Source organism: Cantharellus anzutake (assembly GCF_015039405.1).
Source record: "Cantharellus anzutake strain C23 chromosome Unknown EI90scaffold_41, whole genome shotgun sequence".
Lineage (NCBI taxonomy): Eukaryota > Fungi > Basidiomycota > Agaricomycetes > Cantharellales > Hydnaceae > Cantharellus > Cantharellus anzutake.
The window spans coordinates 151,290-169,486 of NW_024066991.1; the positions used below are offsets into that span (position 1 = coordinate 151,290).

The window sequence follows — 18,197 nt, forward strand, 5'->3', positions numbered from 1 at the left end:
CAACTGGCTGAACAGCAGCGGGGTTTTAGTGGGTATACCGGACCCCCCATGATTGGGGGCACCTGAGAGTCCCACACAAGCGTGCATAATCGCATTCCTCACAGCAGCAGTTCCAGTCCAAGCCCGATTCCATTCCCGGGGATCACCTGACCCCAACACAAACCCCAAATACAACATATTCGCGAAAGCTACTGGGGTTCCACAAAAAAAAAAGAAATGCTCGGTGTCAAGCTCAATTCAAATTTGACTTAGATAAATTCCAGTGCACCTGGATACCTTCAGCTAGTTCCGAAATGGATTTTTTTTTACCACTTTTTTTTTCTGGCACATGACCGGTTGCATCACCCACTGGGGGATGGAGTTAGGTTTAGTTGCACGACACAAACCAGGAGCCCACGCAAAATGATAAATAACGCCGGGCTCCTCTTTGCACTAAGGATAAGGGATCTTACTGTATTTACACACTCGTGTAAAATTGAACTTACCTGGTTCGGTGACTTCTCTAGCTACTTCATGAGTTCATGAAGTCTCTTATCGGCTTGAGCCGGTTTATGTAAGGCCTTCAGACGCGTCTCGGTTCCGAGTCTCAAAAAGTCAATTCATGCGCGCACGTCAGAATATGTTACTTATATCATCTAGGTAAGGCTAGCGTCCCTAGAGTCTAGACTCAACCCCCCTACGAGATACAGTGTGGGGCAAACCACACATTTCCCGTAAGGCTCTAAACAAACAAAAAACGGCCACAAAAAAAAAGAGATTTGATATCTATCGAGGGTTAAGTGCTTCTGTGAATCTAGGAAGACGATGCTCTTGGAGGAGACCACCACATCCAAAAGAACGATTTGAAGATAAATGAAGGAGTCAGCAAATCTATACCGGGACTGAATCCGCCGAACACATGAACAAAGATCTCATATCCACTTGGATCCTACAGACAACACGGGCAACAACGTACCCCAGACCCGATTCGTTAAGTGTGTTTCTTATAACACAAAAGAGAAAAGCACTTACATAAGCAAGAGAGTGTAATAACGCCTCAAAATATCTCCTAAAGCCTTTGCCAGTCTCCAACGTCTCCCCAGGCTGAGGAACGGTAGACTCGTAGCCATAATCGAGAATACGATTGGTATCGAACATGCCCTTGTCAATGCGAAGAATACGGTCAAAGTACGAACGAGCGAAGCGTTTGGGCAACTCCACTAGTCGCTTTGTTGTTGTTGCCTTCTGTAAGATGGAATTGAGAACGGTTGCGTTATACAAGAGTTTGGCTACGCCCTGCCCGAAGATCGGGTTTACTCCTTTAGTAATAATAACGTTTAGCAAGTATTATGAAAAAGCCATGCAAGAGGGGTTATTTAATGTTGTTCAGGTATATGTAAGGGTTTGAGGAACTTACCCATCACGGAATCACCAATGGCGATGAAGTTGTTCGGGACGGTTTTAGACCCATAATCGATCCAAAAGGAGGAAGTCTGAGCAGAAAAAGAAAAAGGAATATATAAGAATTCTTGTTCATTTTATCTTCAATGTAGCACGCGCGACGCGAAGAACTCATGTTTTCAAAAATCTTACCATGGTATGACCATCCCACTGGATAGGTTCGTCGAGGATATCAGCATCTTCTCCAAGGAGTCGTAATACGTCGAAAAGCCATTCATCTTGCTGGTGGCGCTCCTTTGAAATACTCTTGTTGTGCAATTGTCTCGCTGTTTCAATGTACTGAGCCAAGGTCTTAGGGCAGCTGTCGACATTCCACCCCGAATACCCAATGAGTACTGCCGCAAAAAAAAAAGGAAAGGAAAGGAAAAGGACCGTAAGCCAAGGGGGGAAAAGTGTACTAAGCAAGCCTGGGTGGTTGGGGGAGGGGGGAGAACTCACGTCTGTTCCCTTCGATTCGCTGATAAGCGAAAAGGTCTCGACTAATTTCAGGCGTTGGAGAAAAAGCACCGATGACAGCGCACTTATCCCACCTCCCAAAAGACCGGTCATCTTTGGGTAACGCCCTCGATACCTTTTCTTGCGTTTCGGGAGTAAGAAGAAAAGAGGCAGCATAATGTTTCGCATTGGGATTGTACGAAGTACGGGTGTAAGGACCCCATTTCTCGCTAGCGGCTGGTAATAATTTAGAGCCAATAGTAGACGGGCCTGCGCAATCGACGAAGAGTATGCATGGTATGGTATTGGAAGTTGCCTTGGTGGTGGGTGCTTCTGAGGAGGGGGAGGCAGAACGGTAAGAAACTGATTGGATGGTTGTTTTGTCGGGCGAAGCTTTGAGGCCGGTGACGGTTCCTTGAATGACTTGAAGACGTTTACCGCAGTATGCAATGGACAAGCGTCGACAGAGACGTTCAAGGCTGGAAAGAGAACGTGACCCCGACGACAATCGTCTCAGTTTTGGGAGGGAAAAAAAATACGATGAGCATAATGAACAAACTTACGAGATTCGCGAGCCACCAATCTGTTCAGGCCTTTTTGATTTAAAGTCCCCGAAGTAATTCCTACCGATCCACCAATGTCTCACTCCAGGAAAAATGTAAACATCATCCTTTGGCGCTTCGTTATCGAAACTTGGGTAAAGTTTACGAAGAATTTTGAGAGAGATGGCTAAGAGAAGATGGTAGAGGGGACGTTGTGGAACTCTTCCATTAGCCACTACACCGCTTTCAGGGTCGATCAGAACGATTGTCTGAAAGTAATCGGCTAAAATCCTTGCGGAAACGTATCCGGAGAAACTAATAATAATAATAATAATGCAAGATGGTGTTGTGCTCAGGACATTGGGTTTGTGCGTGTGTAGAGAAGACTGGTTATTGGGGGGGCCCTTACTCACCTGCCTCCAGCGATAACGACGGTTCCTGGAATCTTCTGGGCAGGTGGAGCTTTGCCTAACAGCTCAATGTCATCGAGCGCCGTGTTGTTACTGATAAAGTAACGTCGAAGGAGGTTCCACGACAACCTGTACCACCCGTAAGACAAGATAGCCACCCAGATAAGCGCTTCAGTCCAAGCCATTATGGTGAGAGGACGGGAGAGAGGGGGGCTTGAAAATAGCGAGGGGCTCTATTTGTATCTGCAGGGTCTGCGCGAGATAGATGCATACTGTATAGTGAGTGATTCTGAATCATTCGCTTCCCTGCGCTTGTCGAACAGCGGGCAGCACTCCCTGGCCGACTCATTCTATGCGTCGTGAATCCATGCGAAGGATGAGTATTCCTATGCGAAGGATATGTAAGTACACTTTTGGCAAATGCATCTCGTGTGAGCGATTTGCAATGGGGTACCAAATCGAGTTCACGTTTCTCATGGAGGTTGAAGCAAATTCAGTGAATCGGAAGAAAATCTCCGAGAGGTGTCTTTGATTTCAATTCATTTTCTAAATAAAAAACGACAATAATGGTGTTTGCCCGATTCAGACAACCTGAGGGGCCCTAACGCCGCTGACAAGATTACACAATCCTGCATATATGTATGTATCACTCCGTTGTTCTTGTTATACCGTGATGTATGTAGATACATTTCATCAATTTCCAGCGCGTTGCAGCTGGTCGGGACCTGGGGCTCATAGATCTCATTTTTTTTTGACGTCTGCAACCGGAGCAGGCATCCGGCAGCGAAGATCATATCACCCGCTGAACCCTTCAACACCCATTTTTGGGAATTGCACATGCAGTTTTGGACACTCAATTGCAAAAAGGCGCTCTTTGTATTACGTATATCGAGATTGTACCCCTTGGGCCACCATTCATTTTGTGCCTTTTTGGATAGTCACATGACAATCTCGATCATTTATGTAGAATCAAGCAGAGTTGACAGAATTTATTCGTCTATTCGTCTATTACGGAGTTGCTATCAGTCAGTCAAAGGAATCCGAGCACTCTTCTGCTTCTGACACGAAAGAACACAACGAAACGAAACCCGTGTTTCGTCAGAAGCATGGAGAACCACCTTGAAGCTACCACCTATCCAATCGATCGCGGTTGCGCTTGGGCGGTGAGGGTGGCACATTGAACCCCGTGGTGCGGAACTGCGGAGCCGTCCTTTGAAGGGTCAGCTCCGGAGAAGAATCTGCGAGAGCAATCAATTCATTGGCAAACATACTTCAACCCCCACAGTTCGAATCTTTAGTTTTCCTTCCCAACCCTCTTCTTTTTACACATAAAGCTTCGAGATAGAGATGATGGTCTTCACTGCGATTTTGCAACTTCTTGCTTATATCGGCGTCATCGCCGCCGCCCCTGCATCACCATTCGATGCTAACCATGGTCTTGCCCTCCTGGGGAACGGCTTGCTAGCTCATAATAAAGATGGCGCGGCGCCAGCTCTCCCGGCTGAATATTGGGGTGGCGTCAACTTCATCTACGACTTTAGCAAGATTAATCCTCTCAATGCTACTGAGGGGCAAAGAGTCAACATAGGGCTTCTCGGGTATGTTTCTTTTTCTTTTTCTTTTATTTTATTTCGTGGCTAACTCGCATCTTGGTTGCGCGATAGAGGGAAGTGGACGGATACGAAGGGACGGGTGATCGCCAAAGTTCTTCCTGCTATTGGAGGTGATCAAGGATACACTGATAAGGAGGGAATATTCCACGTAGGTTAGTCAATGCTTTCTTTCCCCCCTTCCCGTCCTTCCGTATCGTTGAAATATTTGCATTTTACATTTTGCATACATACAACATAAGATATCCGACAAACCATCCAATTCGTGAGCGATGGAAGGTTCGGTTACGTGCAGTTGACAGGCTACAAGAGGGGTGCCTATGCCAGCACCACCGTGTCAGTCGAGTCATCTCTTTCCTACAGGGGGTTTCCATCGTAGCTGACCCGGACTCTACACGTGCATGCCTGGTTTATACAGATCCGTCGAGACAGACTCGGCCGCTAATCTCAAATTTAACAACCAGATCTTTTACGCCCTCGGTTCATTCTCCGGTAACATCCTAACAGGTTCTATTTGGGCATTGGTGAGTTTTGAACTCCCGGATTCGTCAATCAATCAATCCGTCCCGCTCCTCTTCACCCCGCGCGCGCAACTCCTTTTTTGCTCATGGACAACATCCTATTTTGTAAATAGGGACCATCTGCACCTCCCAAGATTATGTAACGATCAAGTGGTTGAGAAGCGAGCGACCGTTTTTTTTGTTGCGCCCCTTTGTGTAAACCTGTGCATGTGTGTTCCAAAATAAATAAATAAAAATAAAAAATCGGGGCTTACTTTTGTAAATATTCATCCATGCAGTACACTTGCATTTCTTGACCTTAGTGTCTCTTCGATCAAATTTGTTTTCATTACATGTTGCAAGGCGGTGGTACAACATGCATGATTTCCTTGATTACACCTCATGCAATGGGCGCGTCTAAGAAGGATGAGTAGATCGATCACTGCTTTGAATTGTGCGTGGTGGCTTCACGATTGAGGATATCTAGCTCGATTTTGCGCCAGATGTGTGTATATGAGAAGCATAGTCAGGTCAACAACGGTCATTGCACAACTACTAACTACTGTGTGAATAGATAGCTTCACAGATGAATGACTCGAATTGACCACACGGTTTCAAAGAGTAGTAGGTACTTGTGCTTCCATCCCGGTTGACATCATGTGTAGTACACGCCAAAATCAATAATGCCAGGGCTTCTCGCTTAGTGGACGTTCTTTCCAAGGGACCAATCATCATGCATTCAAACCAATGGACAAAGGGTCCCAAACGGACGTTGAAAAGCCTAAAATGGATATTTTTTACAAGAGGCACAAAGTGCAAGCACACGGGCAAAAGAACGCTGCCTTGTCGCGGGGCATAAGAACGCCCTCCATCATCATAACGGACGTTCACTCTTCCTTACTCGGGGACCCCAGGCGGACCCTGTTGTGTGGAAAAAAAGGATTTGGAATGCATGAGGGAAAAAAAAAAAAAAAAAAAAAGCAGTTAACCTGGGGTGGGGGATCCGAGATTGAAATCCGATTTCGACTTACCACCGCCCAGATAGGAGCTGACACGCCAGTACTGACGAAGCCGCCAAGGGCATACAAGATTTGGTTGTTCCATTTCTGGTGATCGGCCGAGTCTGTCTCAATGGATCTGTAATCGAGCAAAAGAAGGTCAAGTCAGCTACGACGCCCCCTTCCCAAAGGAATGGTGTGAAGAGATGATGTGCGTGAGTGAGACTGACATGGTGCCGGGACCTTTGGTTTTAATTCTGAAGCCTTTCAATTGGACGTAACCGTACTTTCCATCGCTCACGAATTGTATGGTTTGTCGAACATCTATTTATCAATGGGATGGCACGGTCAGTCACGATTTTTTTGTGTTCATTTCAGTTGGGGGGGATCCGGAATTGCTGCACAAATCGGAGCAAGCGACTAACCTAGATGGAAATTGTTTTTCTTGTCCCAGTACCCTTGCTCTCCACCGATGTTAGGAAGAACCTTGGCAATTACGTGTCCCTTCGTATCCGTCCAATTCCCTCTGTGTAGAGGCAAGAAGAAATTCAGCAACTCTAGTAGTTTCACTATCCCTCAAAAAAGACATACCCGAGAAACCTGACGCTGACCCTTTGCGTCCCAGAAATGTTGACGGGATGGAGCTTCTTGAACTCGTAATCGAAGTTCAGGCGTCCCCAATACTCATATGGGAGGAGGGGTTCACTCGCGGGATCAGACAGCAGCCCCAAGTTGTTCGCAACTAAACCCTGATCAACCTCGAATGGTGAAGGGGCAGTAGAGCTGAGACCGATGTATGCAAGAACATGTAAAATAGTAGAGAAGACCATCTCTCTATCGCGAAGCTTAGTAGAGCGGGGGATGGGATGAACTATGGACAAGAAACACCCTTTCAACGGGGCGCATTATAGCGATGGATTAAATTGATGATCTGGAGACTCGTCTCCGACGCTGACGACCAGCCTGAGGGTCAAACCCTTCAGCAGAAAAAAAAAGTGTGTGATAAATCCACAAGTAGACAGTTGTCCGATGTCACATTTGCGGGATCGACATCCCACAGCTCCTTTTTTCAGTAAGGGTGGCAACGATCCGGCACTCGTGGCCACTGGGGTTGTTTCTCACCCTCCCCTTATGTGAAAAGAACAGGGACCAAGGCTGGTGTCCTGTCCATTCGCTGCAGGTCCAGTCAACTTGCGCGGCCGCCACGGCAAGCGGGTACTTGAATGCATTAGTAGGGTAACTCTGGCAGCGCAAGATTTTGGGATGTTTGCATTTAAGAATCAACCTGGGGCGACCGCAACGTCGTTAAACTAGACTAAGGATAGTGAAAGAAACCCCCACCGTCGTGCTAAGCAAATGTAGACAACATCAGCAAAAGTCGGGTCACAGATTCTCACGGGTCGCCGATCGCACTATGCAAGTTACTACGCTCACAACCTCTTACGACTAGATAACCTTGGGTGCCAAATCCACATTCCTCCCGTCCCTTATTCTTCGTATCCCCCTTGCTTCAAGTCGTATTACTACACCCTCCTAAGCGGGTCAGTTGATGACATGAACTGAATTTCGTTCTATCAACAAAGATTCCAAAGGGAGGTCCAAGGTTAGTTTCAGTTCAACAGCGTTTATTGTTCGTCATGTGCTCATTTAGGATCTATGTGTTGTGTCATTTTTGGTTTCTAAGCGTTATACCCTTTACCAAGGCAGGCTTCGTTTTTGCTATCTTTAGCGCAGGCTACCACGTCGAACTTGCTGGGGGAGGTCATTAAAATGCTGCTGCTGTTCACGCTAAGGTTGCCGAGGTCCAATGTATGGAGTTGGTATCACTTTGAATTCTTTATACATCAACCCCCGCCAGTTTGGATTCCAAGGCAAGGGCTGAAGCGCGAGGGCTTGCCCATTGGAGGTCTCTGCGCTGCTGCGGGTATTCCTAGCACTGAGAAAGCTGCTGAAATCATCGATGCACTTCGCGTCGCTGCTTCAAGTCTTCATTTCCTTGTCATTTTGCAGTGGACTGGCGGTCGTGCGGGTGGGCACCACTCCTGTGAGGACTTCCATCAGCCTATCATATGGTGCCATTCGTCAGCAACACAACATTTCGCTTATGGCTGGTTCCCGGTTTCGGAGACGCTGAGAGTACATGGCCGTATATCACTGGTGATTGGTCCGTGGAAGGGTGTGGCGTCCAGCCAATGTCTTTCGGTGGTATTCTCTTCGCTTCGTGGGTTATGATAGCCAAAGAGGCGCACACATCCGATTCTGTTAAGGAGCTTATTGTTAAGGCGGGAAGGGACGTACCAGAAGGAGACCGGTGGCATCCTTACTGTGCAGTCCGAGCTCGGGGAGCCGATTCACAAAATTGCGACTTGTGCCGTTCGGCTTTGGAAAGAGTTTGATAATACTGTGTTCAAGTTGCCAAAGGAGAAGCGTGCGGCGTGGCTGGAGCGGAATGAGGATTCTGTCATCGAGAAGCTTAATCGCGATTCCAACAAGCCTTGGTTTGCGCAGAAGAAAGATGGGGAGGTCGTGAGGGATCTTGGGGATCTGACTATGAGGAGACAGTCCTTCGGCCCGTTTGTCTGATGTACATCGAGCACCAGAAGAGGTGGATCGACCTTACGCTTCGAAATCCCCTTGGAGACCGGCTCCGTCGTGTCGAGGAGCGATTCACGGGAGTCAATGGCACGCCGAAAGATCGATTCTGCAAAGTTATTCATCGCTTGGTGAGCCTGAGGTTTTCTTGAAGACGTTCTTTGAGATATATTCCGAATCTCAAGAGCAGTTAAAGGATACTTGTCGATTGCCCAACGGCCTGGTCAGAAGCCAGTACCTTTCATTCCTGATCTCGATGCTGGATTCGAAGTCTGGTTCAAGAAGGTGCGTACTCCCACTTTTCTTTTGAGTGTACCGGGGTATGAACTCTGCCGCTCTCAGGACTCTCTTTGGGCAGCGGAAGACATCTTCGATCAAGATCATCGATGTGTCTGGATTCTCCAGGGTCCCGTTGCCGTCAAGCATGCCAAGATCGCTAATGTCCCTATCAAGAATATGCTTGGTGGTGTCCAAGATGCAGTCAACGTAATTCTAGTTGTCAGCGCAGGGAGAAGAGAGGGCTGCTGATTCCAAAGTCCCTGGTCCGACAGTTCCCGGTAAATTCGTGCCAATAGAACGGGAGGGTGGGGAGCCCACCACATACATAGGAAGCGGGGAAGTTTTTCAGCAAGCCAGCGTGGCCTTGGCCTGCCACACATCCTGCCATGCAAGCCAAGCAAAGGGTATTCCTGGCCGAAAACAGCTTAATTTGCCAATGTATATTTAATAAGTAGATAGGCCCTGGAACCAAACCCAAGGCCGATCACGTTGTTGCTCACAACAACTTGCTTGTTCGCCTTCACCTCATCGTCTCACCTATCGACATTTCATACAACCTGGATCTTGTATCTCCAAATCCTCACTGTTTCAAATGAGACAGATGGTGTTAGATGTGCCTGTCCAGGCGCTTTCAAATGCTATTGGTCTCATGTGGAACGGTTTAGAGATTGGTTCGTACCACAAGAAGGGGATAATGAATCCCCAAAGTCAACACCTGGATGACAGTGGGACTGGGATCCCTTTCCTCGTTGTCAAGCAATCCTGCAATAACCCGGCCACGAATCTCTGGATTTTGTTCTGTTTATGTCTAGAAGGAAACTTCAGGCATTCCCCCGAAGTCTATAGTAATGGGAGTGGGTGTCATGGCCATGCATTCCGGCCCGTTCCCTGCCTGTCCTGATGCCACCTGAGCCTATTCCCGCTGTGCAAGCGCGAGTGCGAGTGCCAACCTCAGCCCTATCCTCCCTGAGGACTCCCTGCTCACTCCCCCACAGCCACACCAACCTCCCCACCCTGAGTCTGCCTCCAGCACCGTGCCGAGTGTGACTCCTCTACCCTGCCCACTTGGCCCCACTACCATTCCCGCACCCGACTCTGGCCCAACCCCAAGTCCAGCACTGCTACAATACCCATCACCGCTATTGCGGCCCTATGCTCCTTCCTTTATTTATCTGTTATTGTTTGTTTTGACCCTCAGTCATTGCTGGCTGCTGTGCAGCCAACCCCGCTCTTTGTTCCCTTTTGCTTCCAGACCCTTTGGCCTTCGGCCTGGGTCCGCTTCCATTCATTCTTTCTCCCTATATATATCCTGTATGATACTTTATTGTACCTTAGCTCTAATATCGATTTGACCATGACCCCCAAGTCCTGACCCCAGCAAGGCAACCCCAGTGAGTCTGAAATGAGGGCCAAGAGACAGCTAGGGGGCACAGCGCTCCTTTAGAGTCGCTGAGGCCAAATGCCCTACCCTCAGGCCTTGTTCATGGCATCATGGCCATCGTGGCATATAGCAGCCCACAACAGCGATCTTTGGTGCCAACCCTGGACCAGTGTCTAACAGTGGGATGAGAAACAATTGATGTGATACCATGAAAATCTGTCGAAGCAAGTTTCCTTGCTAAGTGCTAGAGGGCAATCCTTTTCAATTGTGGGAGTGAGTGGATAGAGCCCCTTAATGGCCAATAATTCTATGACTCCTGCTTTGCATTCTTTGTGCATGTTGACTTCTTGACAAACTTCGTACATCTGAGTCTCATGGTTGGGCTGTGAAGGGATTTTCAAATACCACAAGACAACAGCATACTTTATTGCAGTTGCATCAGGATGTTGCAAACACTTGCATGGTTGGATAATGAGGCATACCTCAGCTGGGCAATAACCTGACATATTTTGTAAGCCTGGACTCATGAGGTCTGTGAACTGCTTACGATGGATCTGTCAGGGACGCGTCCGGGGTGGAGGGGGCCCAGATGTAGCACCTGGCAGAGGGACCCTCTCGGGGAGCGAAGTGGGCGCACATACTGATGGGCCCGATCTGGGACTGTAGTCCCTGGCCACTTAGACTGAAGTGGAAAACGTGAGAAGAAGGTTACTTCTTCAGTTCCCACTTCAGGTACATTTATGTACATGCAGCTTGGGTCACATGACAGGTGCCACATCATCTATGGAGAGAGCCGCAGCCATCTGGGTATCCCTGCAGGGGATCCTGAGGGCATCTGCTGCAGGCGCATGTGCTAGGCATAGCGGGAAGTTGTCTGGGGTGTCTGAGCCGGATGGGTCAACAGTACAATGATACAAGGGAAGGTGGTCTGTGTAAATAGAAAGAATAAACAGAAAGGGAGAATGAAATAAAGGAGAAAGAGGAAAGAGGGAAAAGGGAGGAAAGGGAAGAGGGGGAAGAGGGAGGATGGAGGATGGAGGAAGGATGGGTAGTGGGGAGCGGGTGAGGTGGGCCCGGGTGGGCCTGGGTGGAACCAGGTCAGGCAGGTGTGCCCTGACAGGATCCCTGAGAGCATGGGATTGACTTCAACAATGATGGGAGTGAAGTGGGAATTTGCAATATATGAGGTGTACTCCTCAGGTGAATGGTTGTTGATTGGGGCAATGGAAAGGTGAAAATAGGTCCAAACATCAAGGTATTGGAATGATGATGGCAATTGTTCAATGTTATATTCCCATATGCATGCTGAAGTACCATTGTCACCTAGTTCCAGCATCCAACAAATAGCTGAACCTAGATGTGGAACAGAAAACCTTTGTGCGAGCTTGGAAGTATGCATTGCATACATATGTGGTTTATGTGAGATTTTAATGTGTGCTGAATATAGTTGTGTTGTGAGGTGGGACACCTCAGCTTGGCTTGTGTCTGTTGCTGATGATGCAGAATGAGGGTTGGTAGCATGGATCTTTAAATCGATCAGTACTCAAGGCAACCTTCCCATACAGGAGATTTGCTCTTACCCCAACCTGGTGCTGTTCATAAAGCTGGCGCAGACTGAGACAGTCCTAGATGTCAAGATAATTCAAGATTTGTTGATCAAAGTTGCATCAATTAGATGCTTTATATGGGTTTTTGCACATCTGGATATGCAGTGATTCAGGAGTTTCAGTAGAGAAGTTGTCAGGAACACCAAGTTGGTATGAGTTTTCAATATAATGGACAAGAGCATGCAACTTTGGGATTCTAAGGTGTTCTTTTGCTCCCCTCATGCCACTCTGAACGAAAATCCCCTTATGGGCATGGAAACTTCCCAAGTGTGCAGCCATTGTCTCTATATTGGCTTCCGAGACATATGGGTAGTGTGCCATGAAGATGTAATCAACAAGTGATCAGATGGCCACAAGAACCTTTCTGTTGGTGAAGGAGAGAACGAAGGAAGGTCAGTTGGGAGGTTCAAACGAGACCACCACCAAGCTGTTCCCTGGTTCTTTAGTTAGGATGGGGAAGTGTGCTAGTATTGTTTATTGTAAATATAGTACCAATCCGAGTGCTTTGGCTAATTCTATTTTTATGGGTTAGTTTTAAAGTTCCTGGGAATTTACTTACAGATAAACCGAGCCCTGTGGAGCTGTTTCTTTATTGAAATTTCTTAATTTGTCTAGGTGTAATTCTGTGTAGCGTTGTTTAATTTGGATTTAAACTTGAATTTAATCTTCTACTTGGTGAAGTTTCAAAGATTCTATTCAGTTAATGGATTTGGATTGTGTCTGGAGTGTCCCTTGGGTTTGTTTTATTTTTGTCTTATTTTATTGCTTGTTTTTAACAGTAGCAAGATAACTGTTTTGTGTTTACACTTTGAAATCTGGAGTGTTAACCAGCTCTCCTGTTGAAATATTTACTTAATATTTCTCTCCTGAATTGCTGCCTTTTACTACAGTGGCAATCTTAACTGTATTTCACTTTTTCGCACTGGAGAGTTCAAATGTTTAACAGATCTCATGGTCTTTATGAGACTGGATGCACATTAGAAGCTCATTGTAGTCAAAAACTTCCATTGGAACATACTCCATCTTTCCATCCAGATTGGACCATTGGAATATATAGTGAGCACACTTGATGGGGTCATGATAATAAAATGTTTGTGGCTCATTTGGGGCATCTGGTAACATGACAATCTCAGATTTCCATGCTGGTGGGCCAACTGTATCCTTCACATTACTTCGGTGGGTGGAAAACTTGGCAGAGTAGCATGATCTTTGACCTAACTGGAGTTGAGTCTCATTTCACTTAATACTGAAGGACGAACTTGACATACCCACTCTAATGTTAGGAAATCATTGATATCACTGCGCAACAACTGGTGTGTGCTCAACCAATGGACAAGCTCCCACTCTTTCTTTGACATTGCAAGCGGGAAAGGAAGGCAAGACCACAGTAAAGGGCTCACCTCTCTTCAGCTGCTCCCTCACCAAAGGGAAAGAAGAAGGGGGGTGGAAAGGGCACCTAGGGTTTCAGACTCACTGTGACCCCAGTCCCGACTAACTCAGCCTAAAAATCTCAACACTAGGTGGACCTCCCTGGAAGACAAGCTAGCAGTACTGCCTGCAAAGCACTGTCCCCAAGACTACAAGCACTCAGACACCACCCCAGGCACACAGACCTAGTACTTAGCAGAGCAGAGGGGAGAATCTCTGTATCATACTAGATACATCTTGTATATAAACCCAAGTTATACTGAGCTAATGTCCGAGCAATCTGACGGTGTTAGGGATGGATAGAAATGGACAGAACAACATAGAACAAAGGAAACAACAGAAAACATAAAAATATATAGGAATGGCCACACAATCGATAAACTCCGACGATCTCCACAGCGGCTGCACCAAATCTCCCGATATTAGACTCGTTCTACTTGTCTTGATGGTAGCTTTCCAACAATACCAAGTGCGTCCGGATCGGAGAAGAACTGGGGGAGTTATGGTGAAAATACTGTGAAAGCAGCCTGGTAACATGTCCGGGTGGGCTGTAACTGTCATATCCCGGAATCCCGACCCCACGCACTCCCACCACACCACACCTTCCTAACAACCTCACCATCCCCTACACCATGCCTCCCCACTCCCCAGGTCACCTTCCCTCCTGACTGTCTCAGCTCCAGTCTGGTTGCGGCACACCGAACCTTGGCCACTCCCATCCCGGAAGCTCGGTCCCGAGTCGGAACATTTGGAGACCCCGGATTTGCTCCGATATCCTGACGGACCTCCAACATCCTGTGACATGCCCTTAAACCATTCCTCCACCCATTTCATTTATTTGAGTCACCTAACATCCTTTGGATACGCAACTCCGCTTTCAGAGCTACCCGCATCCTTCAGTGATCTCCCTCATGTTATCACTTATTAGTCACCTTCCATTCTTAGCACGACTACCTTCTTCCTACCATTCAGTCGGCTAACCCCCTTTACCCATTTGTCTTCCCCATTCATTTTCCGGCCTCCAACTCCGCCCCCCTTGGCCTGACACCTCGGTTCCCCGTTTAAGATATCGTTCAGGACCTTTTGGTACCTCTCGGTATCATTCGGCACCTTTTGGTGTTGCCCCATTGTCATTCGGACTTTGACTAAGTCCTTCCCATTCCCCTTTATAAATTAGAACCTGTAGTTCCTCAGTTCTAATCTCAACTAAAATGCCACCCAAAGTCCCTCTGAGTGAATCCCATTCCTGTTCTACAAGATACTTCAGACATAAGAAATACAAGGACTAACTGAGACGTAACAGAGGCACAGCGCTCCCTCCGAGTCGCTGAGGCTGCGTCCTTCTTAGAGCCTCTTGTACCACCCAGCAGAACCAGGCTCCCTGAGAAGCTTCGGTTCACTACCGGAGCCCTCGGACCCCCCTCTGGTTGAGCCTCGCCTGCATTCGGACTCACGCATTTACCCTACGATCCGGGTTTTCGACAGTAACCTGGTCTGAAAAATTATCAAAAAATACAACGATGATAGGGGAGGTTCAACGAGCTTTGAGGGACTAGGGGACTGTGTGTCAGGCGCTAGGTAATGTCTGTAGGCCATGATATAGTGGTGTCAGGGTACTACCAGCGTTTCCCTCCTTCAACGTTGTTGTGGGGACAACTCCGTGTACCGCAAAAAGTCGGATTCTGCGGAATTTGGCCACCAACATATACCACATACCCTCTGACACTCCCGATGTTCATTCTATCACTATCCAACACTCCATACACTCATTCCTTATTTTTCCTTATTTTCCCCATCATTCCCGACAACCCCAAGCAAAATTCCCACGCCCAACCACGCCGCCAATTTCACCCCCTCTCCACATCTCAAGAACCACTGCACCAATTGGGACGAATAAGGGCTCGTTGGAAAGCTGGAGACGAGGAGGTTGCTGACGGGAGGATAGGCGGGTGCTGTGGCGAACTGTTGCGGAGTTAATCTTCACAATTCCCATTTCGGACCCGTTGTCACATTTTCCCCATTCACTCATATTTCTTTTATTGTTTCTTTGTTCCCAATTGGATATTCATCATTTACGGTTGCCTAACGGCCCGTTTACATTCCCCCAGTCCATTCATTTCATTCCCAACATATATAAACTAGATAACAGCTTGTACATAACAAGTTAGTATTGAATAGACCCGTGAAAGAGAAAGTAGCAGTTGCATCCAAGTGGCAAAGACGCCATCCACGACCCTAACGCCCCCTCTGAGCTAGTTGCTCACGTCTAAGACCCCTCACATCATAATACTCAGCCTTGACGTCCAAGAGAGACGTAGGTGAGTGTTTGTTTGAGGTTTTTGCAGACTCAGTAGCGCCCACGGACCAAGACCCGGCCTCACGAACCACACCCGCGCACACTACCACCCTCCCCCTTCTCTCTGTCTCGAGTCTAGGCGATAGACCCGTTACAACGTCCAAGGTGCATATGGCTGGCCAGCCTTCTCCTGATTTTGAAAGCATTCCCACAAAGTTTCCTGATGTCTGGGGAAGATGAATCCAGCATTTCCTTCATCATGTATGACCCAGAACCTCTGCCCAGTGGCATCTGGTGTGCTGCCCATTGTCAGAGACTGGATGTGGGATGAAGGAGAAGTCCCCATGGTGGAGGGCTTTGGCCTCAGTGACTTAGACCAGGAGCACTGTGCCTAGTTACATGTCTGTGCCCTAATTTACTAACTGGAATGAGAACTTAGAAGGGGGAAACTCTAGTCGATTTTATCACTGGGGTGTAGCCTATCTACAAGTTATGTATATATAGTTACATAGAGGGTGGGCCCATGAATGGTGGGACTGAGCGGAGTGGAGCTAATGGAGTTAAATGTTAGCTGACTGAATATTACCAATGAGTCAGGTTATGGGGTTAGCGGAGTGGCAGGCTATAACCCAGAAATGGAAAGGAGGGATTGGTCTGAAGGTAGGCTTGCAGGGCAAGCAAGTGAATTGCCCAGCAGAGGTGGGAGTTGTCATATCCCAGAATCCCGACCTGCACTCTCCCACCACACCACACCTTCCTAACAACTTCACCATCCCCTACACCATAACTCCCCACTCCCCAAGTCACCTTCCTTCCTAACTGTCTCAGCTCTGGCCTGGTGGTGGCTGTCAGGGCATGCCCGCCTGACCCTGCGCCGCACCCCACGCCATACCGCACTACCCCGCTATCACTCCCTGTCTCCCCTCCCCCACTTTCCCCTCTCTCTCTATCTCTATTTCTATTTCTATTCTACAGTCGATTCCCCTTTCTCTATGTACCACTACATACTTAACCCTGCCCCCCCGATCGCTGCACGCACCGTGCACACTCCTGCTTACTGAGCGGCCACCTCCAGGATCTCCCATGGAGACACCCAGGGAGGTGCAGCTGTGTGTGGAGGTGATGTGGCTCCCTCCACGTGACCCTAGCCACATGTATATAATAGTGCCTGGGGTGGGAACAGAAGAAGCAGCCTTCTTCTCAACTTCCCACTTCAGTGGTCAGGGATGCTCACCCTGCGATGGGATTGCCGCTACACACAGCCGCTACTCGTCCCACTGAGTCCCGCACGCAGGGACCTCACTGCTTTCAGAGCTGTCCCTGACAGCAGAAGAAGGCTTCAACCTCATCTCCCCCGCCTCCCCTGCTATGGTGACTGAAGAGCAGTACAATGAACTGCTGTCCCGATTCCATGAGCTCCAGGCCATCGTAGAAAGCCAAGCTCAGAACCAACCTCCAGCCGTGCCCACACCGGTGCCGGTTCCCGCACCAACACCTGCACCCGCCCCCAGAACCAAACCGCCCAAAGTTGCCCCCCACTGCCTTCTCTGGAGCAGCCGAAGACCTTGACCGCTTCAAGGCCGAATGCGGGATATATTTCCATGTCCGAGCAGCGGAATTCCCCAACTCCCTCTCACAGATCCTCTTTGTCCTGTCCTATATGAAGGGAGGGACTGCAGGGGTGTGGGCAACGCAGCGCACCATCATGCTACTGACAACGGGCTCCCCCCAGCTCACCATGGACGAGTTCAACACGGAACTCGATGCCATGTTCCAAGACCTGAACCGCGAGGCCACAGCCAGACAGAAGCTGGCCACCCTGTGGCAGGGCAGCGACTCCGTGGATAAAATCATCCAGGAGTTTGAGATCCTTGGACCCACCTCATGGCTAGGGGACTTGGGGCTAGTGGATCGCTTTGAACAGGCGATCAACTCCCGCCTCCGCCCCATGCCAACAACCTGGGCTGAGTGGAAACGCGAGGCCACCCTCCTTGACAACCAGTGGCAGCGTTTCCAGGCAATGCAACCCCGCTTAGCCCCCACCAGACCCCCCACTCCCTGCCACTCTCCCACTGCCATGCCCCTTACCCACTGCCGCCCTGCCCCAGCCACCCGCGCCCCACCCTGTGGCAGGAGCAGGGCCACAACCCATGGACCTCGACTGCTCAAGGATCGACCAGAGGCGAAATGGGCTGTGTTACAATTGCAATGCACCAGGGCACATCGCACGGGATTGCCCGCAACCGAAAACCCGCTGAGCCAGATGGATGCACCCTGAAGACCTCAGAGCACTCATGGAGGGGCTGAGAAGACAGCTGGTAGATGGACCAGAGGCAGAGGGAGAAGGGCAGGAAGCAGAGGCCCAAGAGGATTTTCAGGAAGGCGACCGGTGAGGGACGCGTCCCGGCTGCCTGCAGGCGATAGTACCAACCCGTGTAGATACCGTGAGGCACCTAAGTCGGCGCCAACGTCTAAATTCCACCGAGTCATCGCCAAGAAAAAGAGGAAAACCGCATCCTTGAACACAGAGATACCAAGTGCAGTGCCGGAGGTAGCGGTCCTGCCACCCGCCATCTACGTGCTGTTGAAGCAACCCCCGGATCCCTTAACCTAGCAGTAAAGCTGACCACCTTGACCTCCCTCACTACTGTCTCTGTATCAGCCCTCTTAGACTCAGGA

General features: G+C 48.7%; 5 protein-coding genes across 5 annotated transcripts; 2 read left to right on the top strand and 3 right to left on the bottom strand.

Moving 5' to 3' along the window:
• Positions 1-659: 659 nt before the first annotated feature.
• EI90DRAFT_3067496 (uncharacterized protein) lies at positions 660-3,025 on the bottom strand. Its single transcript, XM_039061024.1, is given in 8 exon segments — positions 660-928; positions 1,012-1,298; positions 1,397-1,472; positions 1,573-1,775; positions 1,879-2,352; positions 2,426-2,427; positions 2,439-2,732; positions 2,831-3,025. 8 exon segments carry the CDS (start codon positions 3,010-3,012, stop codon positions 794-796), a joined length of 1,653 nt encoding a protein of 550 aa, XP_038913484.1. The 5' UTR covers positions 3,013-3,025; the 3' UTR covers positions 660-793.
• Positions 3,026-3,783: 758 nt separating this feature from the next.
• Positions 3,784-5,324, top strand: EI90DRAFT_3156156 (uncharacterized protein). The gene is made up of 5 exons (XM_039066038.1): positions 3,784-4,425; positions 4,492-4,592; positions 4,680-4,773; positions 4,856-4,961; positions 5,072-5,324. The coding sequence occupies exons 1-5, from the start codon at positions 4,175-4,177 to the stop codon at positions 5,099-5,101; spliced, it is 582 nt and encodes a 193-aa protein (XP_038913485.1). The 5' UTR covers positions 3,784-4,174; the 3' UTR covers positions 5,102-5,324.
• A 301-nt stretch (positions 5,325-5,625) lies between these two features.
• EI90DRAFT_1788409 (uncharacterized protein) lies at positions 5,626-7,163 on the bottom strand. Its single transcript, XM_039052192.1, has 5 exons — positions 6,527-7,163; positions 6,361-6,461; positions 6,166-6,259; positions 5,969-6,074; positions 5,626-5,858 (listed from the first exon to the last, which is right to left on the bottom strand). Exons 1-5 carry the CDS (start codon positions 6,763-6,765, stop codon positions 5,835-5,837), a joined length of 564 nt encoding a protein of 187 aa, XP_038913486.1. The 5' UTR covers positions 6,766-7,163; the 3' UTR covers positions 5,626-5,834.
• A 579-nt stretch (positions 7,164-7,742) lies between these two features.
• Positions 7,743-8,915, top strand: EI90DRAFT_3067504 (uncharacterized protein; the record flags this gene model as incomplete). Its single annotated transcript, XM_039061025.1, has 4 exons — positions 7,743-8,308; positions 8,429-8,658; positions 8,718-8,812; positions 8,870-8,915. Coding segments are annotated over exons 1-4 (675 nt in total), but the record flags the coding sequence as incomplete, so codon positions are not given.
• A 2,939-nt stretch (positions 8,916-11,854) lies between these two features.
• Positions 11,855-12,136, bottom strand: EI90DRAFT_2928220 (uncharacterized protein; the record flags this gene model as incomplete). Its single annotated transcript, XM_039054957.1, has 1 exon — positions 11,855-12,136. A coding segment is annotated over one exon (282 nt), but the record flags the coding sequence as incomplete, so codon positions are not given.
• Positions 12,137-18,197: the final 6,061 nt, after the last annotated feature.